The 15897-nt window shown below is 36.3% G+C and overlaps 1 protein-coding gene across 4 annotated transcripts in view; it reads left to right on the forward strand.

Moving 5' to 3' along the window:
* Window positions 1–15897, forward strand: part of CD2AP (CD2 associated protein) — an 87590-nt gene that overhangs the window by 53385 nt on the left and 18308 nt on the right. For all 4 annotated transcript variants that reach the window (XR_003398071.1, XM_026845783.1, XM_026845782.1 and 1 more), the window contains exons 6-11: window positions 122–306; window positions 3874–3982; window positions 8000–8091; window positions 10132–10236; window positions 12638–12674; window positions 13053–13115. Coding sequence is in view for 3 of the 4 variants with exons in the window: in XM_026845783.1 (XP_026701584.1) it covers window positions 122–306; window positions 3874–3982; window positions 8000–8091; window positions 10132–10236; window positions 12638–12674; window positions 13053–13115 (591 nt within the window). In the remaining variant the exon portion in view is untranslated. The remainder of the gene's footprint in view (window positions 1–121; window positions 307–3873; window positions 3983–7999; window positions 8092–10131; window positions 10237–12637; window positions 12675–13052; window positions 13116–15897) is intronic.

Here is a 15897-nt window from a genome sequence, read left to right on the forward strand (position 1 = left end):
TTCCTAGAAGAGCTATGTAGCAAGAACAGTGCACACAGTTGTTACTTTCTTTTTTTTTCTGGAAGATCAAATAAATAATTTCAGATAAAGCCAATGTTTTCTTTATCTTTTTTATTTTCAGAGTCTGTTTTCAGTGGTCCTACCTCACCTGTGGCCTCTCCAGGAAATGGGAGTGAACCTGGATCTGGACCAGCACAGCCAAAGAAAATCCGAGGTGTTGGCTTTGGAGATATCTTTAAAGAAGGCTCAGTGAAACTTAAGACAAGGTTGTCCAGTAATGAATCAGAAGATAAGAAGCAAGATAAGGTTTGTAGCAGTTCATATTGTTATTTTTGCGTTTCCTGTAAAAATAATTTCAAAGATGTGGAATCTGAAGACGTAGTATCTTGCAGATGCTGAACACACTGGTCATTTTAAACTTTGTCAATATTGTTCCATAATCAGACCATAGTCGTCTCATAGGGCTCTTGCCTATAAAACATAACAAACCTTCTCAAACTTATTTCATAGTAAGTTATATTTCACATTGATTCCAAAAGGTCTATTCAAATCTCTTGGTATTTTAAACATTAAAGAGAGACAACCAAGCTGATATAAAAATTATAATTTCAAAGCCGTGTGGTGTAAGACATAGTAACTTCTCAAACACATCTACGGTATGAGGTCCCTTTTTCTCTTTGTAACAGTCTTTGTATATAGTCTGGGACAAGACTGTTAAGTCTACCTATACAAGTTAAACTTGGCCTGTAAAACAAGGAATATTTTGGAGTTTCTTTAGGTTTTGGATTGGTTTTCTTTCATATTTTGGTGGATGTTGAGGTTACTGTTCTAGGTGTCAACTGTCATTACCAATGTAAATGTCCTTCAGTGAGTGCTGCCAAGCTTTTAGCTTTAGTGGCTTCTTAGGTTAATGAGCTACATGAACTGCTGAATATGTTATCCTGAAAAAGTGTTCTACAATTTTGCATTCTCTTTATTTCCCCCCCCCACCACCACCACCCCTTTTTTAAATTTTTTTATGAGTGAGTGGGAAATGGAGCACTTTTAGTCTCCATATCATATTTAAAGTTTAGGAGAGAGCAGGTAATGTGATAGTGGAATTGCTTTAGTTTGAGTATTATTTTGGTCTGAACCTGAGAGAGGGCTCTTACCCCTTAGAAGCACAACAGTGATGCTCACTCCTTTCTCTTGAATTTATGCATTGTTTATACTAAAACCTTATATATGGATTTTCAGCTTTTGGTAAATTAAAGGCAGCTGAAATAATCCAGTGTTGCAGTTTTTACTTGAGTGATTAATTAAAAAAGCTTTTAAAACCTTTGTCCAATTTCAATATTTGTCTGTGGGTTATGGTCACTAATGCTGTTTTGCTGACTGATTTGCTTTACTCTGTTGCCAGAGAAGTAACTGTAATGTTGTAGGGCAAAAGGTGTATGAGTCCCTGGGAAGAGGGTAGGGACAGAGATTTCCTTGAATGTGTTTTCCCTTGGTAGCAGTGCTAAGAGCAAGGCTTATCTACCTACACATGTGGCATGTTTGCCTGGCCCAGTCAAAACATCAGATGATTCAGAAAAAGCTACAAGTACATTGTCTTCTGTTCAAGGCTTGAGAAATGTTATCTCCTAAGGAAGATGTTGTTGAATTTGGAGAAGAGAAGGCTCCAGGGAGTCCTTATTGCATCCTTTCAGTATATAGACGGAGAAAGACTGAGGTCTGTAGTGACAGGACAGGGGGCAATGGTTTTAAACTGAGAGAGGCTAGATTTAGATTGGACATAAGGAAGAAATTCTTCATGATGAGGAATATGAGAGATTGGAGCAGGTTGCCCAGGGAAGTTGTGGATGCTGTTACTGGGAGTGTTCAAGGTCAGGTTGGACATTCTCTGAGCAGCCTGATCTGTTAAAGATGTCCCTGTCCATAGCAGGGGACCTGGATTAGATGAGCATTGAAGGTCCCTTCCAACACAAACCATTCTATGATTCTATGAAGGCACACTGATTTTTTCCTCAGTTCTCTCAAGGCTTTATCCTTTGAAGTAGCAGTCGGTGGGATCACTACACCTCTGTGTGAATGCTGTTAGTCTAGGGTTTCAGGACTTAGCTTTCAGTTTGCTTTCTTGCCATGAGATTCGAAAGCATGTTTCTCTACTTCTTACCTTGTAACTTGGGAGTATAAAGAGCCTATCTAAAATATGTTCAATTAATATGAAGTCTGCTGAGACACTTTCAATTGAGTTATTTGTGTATAAACATTAAAATATGTTGGCACTCTGGTTAGCTTGTCTGAAAAGGTTGTAGGCTGTTTCTCAGCAAGAGGGGAAATGAAGTGAGAAAACAGCTTTGCATAGCTTGAAGACAGAGAAATAAACAGTTTTCAGTGCTTAATATTCTACTTGGACTTGTTGCCAAAGTCATCCCAAAGGAGAGCCCTAGGGAGACAATTCTTATGAAGGCCTGAGAAAATGGATGGCTTCTCTGGATTTGTGCTCAACTCCAGAGTGAGTTAGGTGGAGGAATGCTGGAAGAGGATTCTCAGTCTTTAAGCCAGTAAGAAAAAAGGTGTCATCAGAAAACTCTAGAGAGGGCTTTTTTCTCTTGGGGAATTCAGAGACTGTTCAGCACAGGAAGGCTGAGCACTGACGTATCCGAAGTGCACGAGGGTATATATACTCCTGCAGGAGGTCGGTTTCAGTTGGTCCCAGTGTCCTGCCTGGGCTCAGGCTATTTATATTCTTTCTGTCTAAACTTCCTCTCCTGCATCTAATTGCATCTCATTTTGGAAGGGGGAAAGGTAGAGAACTATTTTCACGTTGGACTTGTTTAATCTCATAGGTGAGTTATTTTAGTGCTTCCTTCATGAAGCATTCTGGAGTGAATTAAATTGCATATGTACTCCAAGAACATTCCGAGTGACCGTGGCTTCCTCTGTGGTATGTCAGAGGTACTAAACACCAGCCCACAGGCATCATCAGGTTTTAAGGAGAGTAAATCTAGTTTCTCTGGCAGTAGGAAGTCTACAGAGCTTAACTGTGAGTGAAAATGAACAGAATAATGAAAGGCAATGGGATTTTTCACAACAGTAGTGCTATTAGGGCTGTTCAGGTAAGTACTGTCTATAAGATTATATTGTATGTTTGTAGCTCATAGGGCTGTGAAGAAGTGGTTGCAGCTGATGCTGTCTGAATCTTCCTGGCAGCTCGGAAAGTCTTCTGGGGGGGAAAAAAAAAAAAAAAAAATTGAACAATTACTTTGGATAGATGTTAACTGTGAAACTTTTTACTTCTTGCAATGCCTCTAGTTTTTCGGTTCTGGAGAAAACTCCAGTGACGTTTACTGTTTTGGTTCGGTTCTGTATGAATTGCTGAGTGAAGGGAATCTGGGATGGACTTTCACATGCTCTTACATTCGTCTGAGTAGTTAAAAACTTGATTGCCTCCTCTGCTGAGGTGGTGTATGGCAACTGAATATTCCTGCTTTATTCCAGTGCAAAACAAGTGTGGTCAGTGAGTTACTTCCAGCAGAGCTGTTAAATAACCACTTCTGTTCTGCACTGGAGGAGGCAATTTTCAGGGTAATGGAACAGTAACATTTGGAACTGCTGAAATATGATTGCAGAAGTATATCTCGCAATGTCCTGAGATTAGTTTCTAGTTTAAAAGCTGGTGATGTGTCATGAATCATTAGACAAAGTTCTAACTGCAGTGGCCGTAATGCAGTATCTACAGTAAGTTAAGTACTTAATGGGAAAGTTCATTGAATCTCTTGGAGATGGTCATTCACACAGTCTCAATGAAAACCTGAGTATATCCTGTAGGCTAATCAAAAGTATAAGCCAATGAATTTTTGTTAACAAAGTTCTCTTTTGTTCATATAGCCATCACCTAGCCATCCCCCTGGAACAAAGCTAATCCATTTTTCCAGTACAACAAAACCTGAAAACTCATCAGAAGCAGTAAAATCAGAAGCTGAAAGTAAACCAAAAGGTAAGGCTGATGGAAATTTACAACTATTACTTGATAGTCCTCTCTAGAGAAGTATTTGGTTGTCATATTTTGTGGTGTTAAAATCTTAAACTTTTGCCTGTACTAGGTTACCATATAGGGTTCTGTACCTTTGAGGAGTTAAGCAGATGCAAAAGAGTATGAATGAGTTTTTGATTGCATTTCTGTGGAAAATGAATCAAAAACATTTGTAGCGTTGTCTTTCCAGGACAAAATAAAGCTAGGGTATAAAGTTTTATTGCAGCAGCCCCTTTACATTAATTTGCTGTGTTGACATGCTCAGACTGACTTCCTGCCAAGTTTTTACTGTTCAGTTGGAATTCTGAAAATCTATTGTTACAGAACAGTCCCTGAACTCAGTTTCTGTCCCTGTGCTATAGAAGTGACTCTCCAGGCTCAGGATTTACTGTAGAATTGCTAGTGTGTTTGTCATAATTGTATGTAAAGTTTCTTGCATCAGAAAGTTGGTGTTTGTTTTGTTGAAGTCTGTTCCCTAGATAATCTGGTTCCATTGTCGTTCTGTTTATAACAATTTATTTAATTTCTCTTTTTTACTATCTCTAAGAATGTATTACTTCATTTAATTACTGAATTACAGAGTTTTATCTAGAGAGATATTTTTAAGTCAACTCAAAACATCTTATGGGCATGCCAACCCCATACAAAAAATTAACTTGAACTATGTGATGTGTAGACAGCTCATTTCCCCCTGGTTCCAGACAGACTTTTTTTGACTTGTGTATTGTAATTTCAGGTATATTTTTGTTTTATGTGGAAGTGCCTTATTTTGGTGTAAGTGGGTTGTTTTACATGGAATGCATAATTTACAGAAATAAGAAAACTGCAACAAACAGTTGACTTTTTGCCTGTGTTCAGGAGTTGTGTAATCTAGCACAACAGGGCGCTTGAAATGGCAGGTTTGTCAGAGCCCTAGTTTATCTGTAGCTATAGCAGTATACAGGGCATCCATGGCATTTTAGCCCTGTTTTGTCTTTGGTGAATTGGACAGCTATAAATAGCACAACATCTTTACAAACAGCTGATGACTGTCAAGAATTGTTTGATATAATGTCTTAAGAATAGTTAATGTTTGGGTTTTGCCATTGCAAAGTATACATCAAAAGTTTATGTACTTTTTGCATTCAATGCATTCGATGGAAGTTGATGCTTACTTTGAAACTTTGAAACTTTTACTAAACATCAAAATTGGGATAGTCATGAGATCTTGTTTTTAAACCATTCCAGTATTATTGTTGTAACAGCTAGCAATGCCTCAGCATTGTGAAATTTGACTTGTTTAAAACTTTATATAAAAAATAACTGAAGTCTGCCTAAAAATCTGAACATTCAGTACTGAATGCTCAGAACATTCAGTATTTAGCTCTTTTCATAATTTCAGGTGCTTTTATGCTAAAAGCATAAAATTGGACTAATCTAAAAGCATAAAATTGGACTAATCTAGTAGCCATTCTGAGTCTCTGCTTCCCAGAGAAACAAATACATCAGAGAGGAACTTAAATATGATACTAATAGATGCTATAGAACATCAATAGATAATACTTATAGACAGCGTTTAAGAACATCTTATAACCTTTGGAAGAAAGCTTGGTTTTCTTCCTCAGTGTTTTTATTTTAATATAGACCATATTATGTTTTATGTTTATCAATCTCCGTTTTGAGAGAGCAAGTTTAAAATAAACTATTCAATATGTTGGCGAATAAACAGATCACTAATGTTTAGACTAGTGTGGCTTATTTTAGTGTGTCTGCTATTTCTGGGAAGCTTGTTTTGGCCTCTTATGCAAGTATGTAAAAATATTTTGTAAAAAAAAAAATAAAAATCACAATTTGACCTCTCTTTGCCCCCATTGTGTTAAAATACATCTGTGATTATGGCTACTGCGTTATTAGTCCCGAGTCTTTGAAAAAGATTCAAATTTAAACTACCTTTTATTAAAAATATTTACTGAAGTTGGGATTTATGGTTTTGTAAATACCATCCTAGATTTAAGTGCTGGAAAGTTAAATTGGACTCATTCTTCATTTTAAGTACTGGCAGAATATCAGGCTCACAAGATAAGATGCTAAAATGCCAAATTGTACACACAAACTCCGGGTTTCTCAGGTGGTGCTGACTGCTGGGGCTTACAGCCTGGTACATACTGGGGGGCTTGGCAGTCTGCGGGGTGCACAGCTCCCTGTCTCCAGCCTTCCTGGCAACTGGAGCAGAGGGAAAGGTTCCCCCTTTCTGGCATGGTTTTGTGTCTGTTGTGGGACCAGGTGTGTGTGAGGAGGGGAGAAGTGTTTGGAAGAGTAGGAGAGTAAAGGGGAATTTTGTAGTTCAGCTGTACTGGCCAAATCACCAGGCACTAAGGAAATGCATGGGTATTTACAGAATCAGGACATGCAGATGTGTATTATATTTGTGTTACACTTACTACTAATGAATAAAATCCCCAAATTTGATAGATATTTGTAGTTTACCTGATGATTTTTTTCTTAGTCAGTGTGGTGGGTTTTTTTTTCCTCACCCCAGACCTGGATTCATCTGTTTGACGGGGTTCTACTTATATTTGTCTAATTCTTCACAAACTACTATAGTAGTAAATCTATAGTTGAGCATTTTTGATCACTAAATAAGACAATAAAATAATACAGGTTCTGTATCTAGGATTACTCATGTGGTTACAAATCTATGTATATCTAAATATATATCTCTCCATCTCTTAAACGTCATACCTTTGCATTTTAACATAGTGTTGGCACTGACCACGGTAGATTTTTATTTAAAGATGCAATTTGTGCATTTTTTTAACAAAAGATTTGTATTTTTATTAAACAAAATACAACAACAACAAAATTAATGTTGTTAAACAAAATACAACAACAGTCCAACTCACTCATCTATTTTCTTATTATCTAGCAAAAGGCTGTTGTTAAGAGGCTGACTTGCAGATGATCCTAATGAGGACTTGACATTGTGCTGCTCTCTAACTAGGGCTTCATGTGGCTGCTCACCTGTGTGTGTTCTCAGTGTCAAATACCCGATAGGTTATGGCAGCACATTGGAGTCCTTGTTTGCTGGTTCTTTCTTAATCTGTCAGATACAGAAATGCAGCCTTTTTATCTGCTTAATAATTTTAAATGTGCTGGAGTTGAAAAGAGGTGCAAAAAAATGCTTTGCAATTAAGACTTCTATATTAATGTATTTTGGCTTTTCTTCTGTTTTTATTCTAGCGTGGGAAAGGAAAGCAAATCCTCCTGCTTTTTCAACTGAAATCGTTATCGCAATTTTAAATGGATTAGTTATAGAACTGTACCAAGTGGGAAGAAAGGAATTATTCTTTCTACTTCTGCAGATGAGGCTGTAACTGTCTGACTTGATCACTCAGATGAGCTCTGGTTTCAGGTGCTTAGCCAAGGAATTCCCTTGCTTCAATTACTTAATTTTACTGCAGAATGTCAGTAGATGTACTGCTTGGGTACTTCAAGTTTCTGTAGTTGTGACAGCATGAAACAATTGCATGTATTTATTTAGGAATGTAATTTGAAATTAGATGAATTTTGAGATCATAAAAATCTCATATAAACAGTAAAAAAACTTGAAAGCATTTTTGTCTAAAGCAGCTCAAAATTGAATATATAATGCTATGGGGAGAGTCAAATAGGCTGTTAAAATTTTAACTGAGTAGGCTCCTCTTCTCCCTCTGAAGTGAAAGTACCTGAATTAAATTGCTGTTGTGGATAAAAATGTTTTAGAGCTTAAACTACTGACTTCACAAAGATTTCACTCCATCACTCTGTAAATATATAATTTTATTGTGATATGAATGACATGGTGAACCTTTGTAAAGCAGTCTCAGATGGCTGGTGTAGAAGGGCAGTATAACTATAGTGTTAATTTCTGAGCTCTCCTTTCAGACAGCACAAGTGAGCTGGTGTTACATATGTTCCTACCCACGGTATGCAGATGTAGTGAATTGTGCTGCTTTCTTTCAGCCAAGGAATACTGCAGGACATTATTTTCCTATGAAGGCTCAAATGATGAACTCAGCTTTAAAGAAGGCGAGATCATTCAAATAATCAGTAAGGTAAGATGTTCGGTTTGCTTTAAAAATTAATTAGCTTTTGTGGGTTTTGTACAGGTAGGTAATGTGTAAAGTGGGAAAGCGGGAGAGTCTGTTGCAGTGAATATTCCCATTGACTGATTTGCCTGATGTGTGAGGGTCAACTCTTTGTTTCTACACTTGGTGGAGATAGAGATGTCCTTAAAGATTGTTCCAGAGTGGGAAGTTATCTTAGATTCCTCAGAGGCCAGCTGGATCAGTCACACACAGTACCAAAGGCCTTTTTGGTGAGGAAACTGGAAAATCTTTGCAGATAGCCCTTTTACCATCAGAACTTGTACTATTTCTCTGGTGATGTAACAGGCTGATCTAGAGGCAGTGGTTGGGAAGTATTATTGTGTCAAAAGATGAGAAGTTAAGTTCTGTACTTAACTGGTTTAGATCCAGGTATGGTGGATAAAAACTGAGGAAATGTTTTGTTTTCAGTAGGAGAATGAAGTGCAGGTGTTAGAGGCACATGGTATTTCAGAATAACCATGGAGAAGTTAATGACACTGTCTGGCTATTTAAGAGAAATATGATTATTTATGTGACTTATTTCTATTTGTGTTGAATATTGAAAACACCTTTTTGAAAGGTTAGCTTGTTAGAGGTGTTTTTTAACAAGAAATGAACCTACCTGTAGTTAATTTTCCTGCAGTACTCTGCAGTCTTTTGTTAGTTGCTGTTTACATGCTGCTATAATAAGGAATAATGGCTTGCCTAAAAAAGTGGAAAGTTTTTTTTTTTGTTGCTTTCAGCTTTCACACAGTTGCAGAAGAAAAGTAACACTGTTTCTTTAGGAGGATTTTAAGTTTAGGGAAAAGATGGCCACGTTTTTTAACAGGAAAATTGATATTATCAGTAGTGAAAAATAGTAATTATGGAAGGCATATTTTTAAATGACAGCCCTTAGCCCAAGGGATTATTTTCACTATATCTTTTGCATCTCTCTCCCTTTTAAACTGATTTACCCAAAGCATACCCTGGTTCAATATGGAGTGAAGAATTATCTAGAACGGAGCTCTCCCTCCAAAAACATCTGAAGTCTGAGTGTATTAATTTAATTGTCATGTGGCTGACTCAGTTCAGGGTTTTGATCTCACAAGTGTCAAGGTATTTTCTTCTAGCACATCTAGCACATTCACTTTGTGTAAAGCCTGGCCCCCTCAAACTCTTTTTTTTTTTTTTGTGTCTGTTCTTCATGTGATCGTTTTCCATGAAGCTGTCTCTGACTTCCTGGCATGCCTCAGCACTGTCTAAATAAAGTTTAGCAATAGATGGCTTATCTCATTCACGACTGCACACTGTTCAGGAATTGGACTCTACTTAATTGAAAGGGTGATGGAGGGAGAATGAAAGAAGACTTCAGCAAACTTTCACTTTCAGCACTAACCACCTATTCATGTCTTTTTTCCTACCTCCTTCAGTTTAACTAAGGCCTTGATCCAGTAAGATCATGTAATGGATTTCTGTGCCACTGAATTAGTTGTCTTTTTTTTTTTTTATTATTATTTTTTAATTATGTCTTTATATGGTTATTTTTTTCTCTTCAGTAGTGTATATCCTCTTGCTGCTTGACTTTTCAGACCCCTGGACCTAATCTATCACATCAGAATCACTTTTATTTAGTAGAATGGTGTGTTACTCCAGTGACACTTGATGTATTTACTGAACAAGTTGCTGGTCCAGGAAGTTGAGAATATTGGATATTGTGCATTGCGTCATAACTAGTTCTATATACTTTCCTTCCGTTTGCAGATCTTATCCTTATACCCTTATCATATAAATTATGTAATATAATTTCATTCTGCTTTTTAGAAAGCAAAAAGTGACTAAACCTGATCTGATCTGTAGCCATTTCGCCTATCTAAGGGGTGGCCAAATTATTCCTCTTATAAATGCGATATTTCAGGCAAACAATTATTTTATATTGTGGGTAAAAGCAAAAACATTGTTCCTGTAACTGTATCTTTTCTGGGAAAGAAGTAAATATTGATTGGAATGTCCTGTTGTTTATTTTAGGACACTGGGGAGCCAGGCTGGTGGAAAGGAGAACTCAATGGTAAAGAAGGAGTCTTCCCAGATAATTTTGCTGTTCAAATACAAGAGTCTGATAAAGACTTCCCTGTAAGTTCTTAGGTGTGTTGTTTAGTACCACAAAAGAGTATTGATAGAAATGCAAGGAATAAAAGACTTCATAGCACATTATGCTGCTTAAAATATTACTACAATTGTGGCAGTTTTTAACTTTATCTTGTATTAGCTATATCTAAGAAGAGATTTAAATGTTAATGTTTGTGTTTAAACTTCTCAAATATTAAGCTGAGGCATGCTTTTCAAGATTGACTGTAATTAATGAGGATGGTTAGGTCAGAGAAAAGGATACAGTTCTGATAACATGGTGTTATATGTAACTGATTACTAAATAAAACCCTTATTCTTCTGAAAGGAGATAGCAGTCAGTCTCTTCCATCTGTAGCCCTGTAAGCAACTATAACTGAAAAATGTTCAGTGACCCCTGTGGAACCAGCTGGGATTTTTCCATGTTAAGACTTGCCAGTAGGTTACAGTGTGTGAAGGATAATCTTTGGGTGGGATCTAGAAATTATTTCTTTTTCTCATGTGCTAACTTGTAGAAATTCATGTTTTCATGTGGTACTCCTTGGTCTTGTAGTTTTGGTTCTTATTTTATAAGGGTTTTTTTTTGTTGTTGATTAGTGTGATATTCTGGTTCTGACAAGTTTGTGTAGTGAAGATGGTTGTGTTAATTCACAAATATATGTCATCCCCGGATGGAATAGATTCAGCTCCAGATCAGGACATCTAAATGTTGAAGCATGTATCTCAGTAATTTAGTGCCATTTGGTCTGGAATTGGAGGCATTCACAGAGGATTGCTAGAGACCTGACAGATAGTTACAAACTTCATTTAACCTCAGTTACCTAACATACACAGAAAATCTAGTTACTCCAAGTCAGCATTTGCTTTTCAAATTGATTCTCAGCTTTGCAAGGGTGGCATAATTGCTGTTCTGCAGTGCAGAATTGTATTTCCTTGTCTCCCTTGAGAGGGGGGGGGGGTTGAAAATACCCTTACCATAAACAGTGTTTCCTGTGGGCAGACCTTACTTTGATCCTTTATTCTGCATTGTATACTGTGTCTCAGTACAGGGATTCACCTTGCACTGAGCAGCTTTGAAGTTGAAGGCGTTGCATGGCTGATTATTGTAATCAGCTATTTGATATCGACTTAATAAAAACAGAGATCAGAATCATATAATGGCAAGTTGATGCTGAACTCTCAGTGTAAATGTTTTTGATGTATGCAGCAGTGCTGCACAGCTAGATAATGTATTTGTTTTTTTGGGAAAGTAAGAAAATACGGTCTTGTTACTTAAGTTCACTAGTTTTTGTGTTCTCTGAAACTAGAGAAAAAAATATTAATATGGGTTTTCATGCCTGCTTAATTACATTTCACTTGTCAGAATAAAATCTTTCTGCATTAAGAAAAGCTTATTCAATAGTGGTAGAGGCACAGAAGTGAAATCCATCCATAGCAACTGTTACAAAAATAGTTACTACAAGGCATTTTTGAAAGGGCTATGTTAGACTGAGCCCATATGGTTTCAGCAGGTTTATATAAAGAACAAGTGTAGGCTTTTGTGATCGTTTTGTCAGTGAGTTTTCTCCTTAGTTCAACCACAAAGACATCTCTTGTGGAACATTTTCATCAATCAGATTCTGAGGATGAGGTGACTTGAGATGTCTATCCTGAGAATACTCTTTCAACAGGAGAGAATTTCAAATTCAAGTCTACCAATTAAAGGAAAGTGATGGATGACTGTGCTTTAAAATAGAATTATTTTCAATATATAGACTGTGACAGCATAATAGTTTGAGTTTTTAATGGCTAGAGTAGTTTCTCCACCTTTCCCACTTAAACATAAAATGATAAGGAAGCTCAGAACAATGTGTTTCATGTAACTGCAGTGTTTACATTGCAAATGTAATGATTTTGTTTTCCTTACACTGTTGTAATTTAGAAGTCAATTAATTTAAATAGTTTGCATACTTAACTTAGAACCTTTTCTTTTTCAGTGAAAGTGACTATTTTTGGTTCAAAAATTTAACTGATTACTCTTTTAAACTGGGATTGTAATAACTAAGATTGAGTTTTATATACTGAAATTAAAATGGGTGCAATTGGAGCAATTCTTTGGAGTAGAGAAGACATAATCTTTAGTTTTTAGTTCTTTGTACCTCTACTACTTATGCAAGTTGCTGATGCACTGATGTGATTTGAAGAAACCTGCATTTTGTTCCTTTTTGCAACTGATTGTTGGGGAGATATCTGGGGAATTGCTCCAGTTCCCTGTTTCCTGTCTGTGAATTGATTCCCTCTTTTGTGAAATACTTTGAAATCAGCTAGTAAACAAGCTAGACATTACAGTTAGCAAAACAAAACATGAATAAGTCTGTCTTTAATAGAGAATATCTGTTTATTTCACTTTTTTTCCTTAATTTTGCAGAAGCCAAAGAAACCTCCGCCTCCTGTTAAAAGTTCAGGTACATAGTATATGTATGTTGGTATGTGTCTGAGGAAATATTAAATTTCAGAAGCAGTGCATGACTTCAGAAGGAAATTCAGAAGTAGCTTTTTATTTCCTAGTAATGCAGCCACCCATAGCCACAGTTTGTGGTTACTTTTTTATGCTTTATGTATTTTGCTGCTGCTATATATTTTTTGAAATTATGATGGAGCCTGCTTTGGAAACATTTTAATACAGGCCTACCATTTTTTGGGCTCAAATGAGTGTTTATAAATGGTATTACACTCCTTCCAAAGGAGAAAATATAACACAAATTGGTGTATGTCATATTTTTAGTTAGTGACCAAGATAATTAAAGCTCTCTGAGAAGGGTCTACGTTTTTTTTGCATTTAGCTCCAAAGCCTGAATTGCCAGCTGGAGAGAAGAAATTCCCTTCTTTGAGGCCTGAAGAAAAAGGTGAGACCAGTTTTCTTCATAGTGGATTTGAGACTATGCTCTTGTAAACGAGTTACAGTTTTTAGCTTGGCTGCTCTGTGCAGTAGTTGCCTGTTTGGAAGACATCTTACAGATTCCCTTGCTACTATCTACTGAAGCTGTCATGTCTGTGATGTTATGAAAATATCTTTAGAGTGATTAGAAGAACTACACTTCTATGAAACGTGTATTTCTCGTTAGTGCATTACATTCTGAAAAATATTGATTGCACTGCATAATAACATAGTTACTGTTGAATTCATTTCAGTATAGTTCTGTGATAGGGACTTCAGTTTTGAATAGCAATAGTAAGTTATTGGAAATGAATATGTTTGCTGCTGCTTCTGAATGTTTTGGCAAAAATCAGTCTCTGGTTGAAAATACCTTTGAAATAAATACACAGGGTTGTAACACTCCTTAGATGTTACAGTTGCAATGCTCGGAAATTGAACTTTCTTGTCCTGTTAATTCTTGCTTTAGTCCATACTTTCCAGTTCTCCAGAGTTTGGAGATGTTTACCATTTTATTATTAAAATTTAAAGGACATCCTTTTTTTTTTTTTTTTTTAAAAAAAAAAAAAAAAAAAAAAAAAGTTACTATTATCACCCAAACATGTTTCTGAAAGTCTTCTTTTCATATTTGAAAAACTTGCCAAGTGAAACTGTTAAACTGTTTTGGCTATATTTAAAATCAGAAGCTTAAACATGCTGGTTGGGTCTTAAGGAAGAAATTCTGATGTTACTGAACCGTAACCATATTATAAAAACATACTCTGGTCTGTGAATAGTGAACTGTGGCTGACCATGGCTAAATAACATTTCAACAAGTAAGCCTGCTCAGTGGGTTTCCTGACTTCCTTGGGCACATTTATAACCCACATTTAGACATAGCACGCTCTCAGGTTTTTTATATGAAGAATACTTGTTAAAATCAGGTATGTTTCTTCTGAATGTGAGCAAACAAATTATTTTTATCTCTTGGAACAGTATCTTCAGGTATGAATTGAGATCAACTCTATGCTTCTAGAAATTTTGATCACTTGGCTCTTTAGAAGTTCAAGTTTATTTAAACTGAAGTAAGTTTAATTTTAGACTGGTTGTGTTTGTACTATGGTGTTAACCTTTGCTTAGTTGAGTTCCACTGTTTGTGGAGGAATATAGGGAAAAAAAAAAAAAAAGTACTGAGGGACACCATCTAAAATGCTTAGGAATATGAAAGCTTCTGAAAAAATAAGTATGGTAGAGAACCATCCTCTACTGTGGTACAGGAAATTATGAAGGACAAGTTTGTCTTGTATTCAGTTGAAGGTCAGGTCTTAAAGTTACTTATTTGGATAGCAGTAGTCTTTCACTAGAAGAAATGTCCAGTCATCAGTGCGGTTTTACTTGTGGAAAAATAACCATGTCAATACTAGTGATTAAATACACTAAGTATGAAATTGTACTGCAGTTGGAGCTGCTCAATCAATTTTTTTTCTGAAAACCAATTGCAAGCTATTAAACCATGTAAATTTTTTATGCCTATTGGGAGACTAATAAATCTGCCTTTATGATCAAAAATTGAAAGCAATAGTCCTATAAATATTTCTGTATTTATAGCAAAGGATACTTAGTGGTATCATGTAGAAATTTTTGTCCAGTATAAATGTCTCGAGATTAGTATTTCTATTTCCATTACTAAACTGTTCATTTTTAGCCAACTCTTATCTCTTTCATTGAGGAGCAAAAGCCAAAAAAGAGGCATGGCATTTTGTGCAGCAGAATTGTCTGATTTCTGTGCTCATGGTTAATCTTGACCTTTGGTATTAACTTTTTCCACTTAGCTGTGAACAGTTTTATATTCAGATTTTGAGTGGGAGTAACTGAAGGCAAAACTGACAGATGATAATTCAGGAATACAATTTGACAGCGTTTTTCCTGCCCTGTTTATGAACTCACGTATTCTTAAAAACAAAAGGTGTAATGCTCAACTCGTGTTCAGGATAGCTAAATAAATTAATTGATCTTTAGCAATACTAACTGCTGTTGGGCATTTAAAATTAAGTCTTACATATAGAATCAGTGGGCAGAAGTGGCTAGCACTGTTGACAGGCTTGTTTAGACTGGACAGTCAGCACCACCATGTGGCAAAATCCTTCCACTGCTTCAGTGTTTTATTTTTTAATATTAAGAGAGTGGAAGGGGATGCCGGCCAGTTTAGTTTTTTTTGTTCAGATCGCCTCCTGTTATTTAAATGTTCCAAAGCAGGAAGACAGTTCTGCCCTGGATAATGCTTTTTTTTTTTTTTTTTCAGAAATATCTCTATGATCTGTTTACTTCCAAGTATTCCTGTGAAAGAAAATCCATATGTTCCTATTTTACGTTTGGAGGGCTGACACTCAATGGCTGCAGGACTTGTCCAGAAAATGTCAGTCAGAGACCTGCCAGTTCAGGCATTTAGCTGTGATGGAGCTGAAGCAAATTTCCAACCCTACCCCCAGATCCATATCATATGTGCAGATTTTACATTAGACCAATACTTGGTTAAAAGCAAAGTCACAGGAGGGGAGAATGAGGAGAATCAAAACTGAAGGTCAGTCTCTCCATCCCAAATTATTGATTTCCTGCCCTACAAGGGCAGTAACTGTAAATGACTGCAACTCCTTACTGTAATCTAACAATATCCTTTTAAAGCCTCAGTGCTTTATGCATGCCTAACTGAGCTGTAGTACAGTTTTACAAGGAAAAGTAGAAGGTATGCTCTGGATATGCCCCAGGATGTAATT

This window comes from Athene cunicularia, assembly GCF_003259725.1.
Source record: "Athene cunicularia isolate RWA chromosome 3 unlocalized genomic scaffold, athCun1 chr3_part1, whole genome shotgun sequence".
Classification (NCBI taxonomy): Eukaryota; Metazoa; Chordata; class Aves; order Strigiformes; family Strigidae; genus Athene; species Athene cunicularia.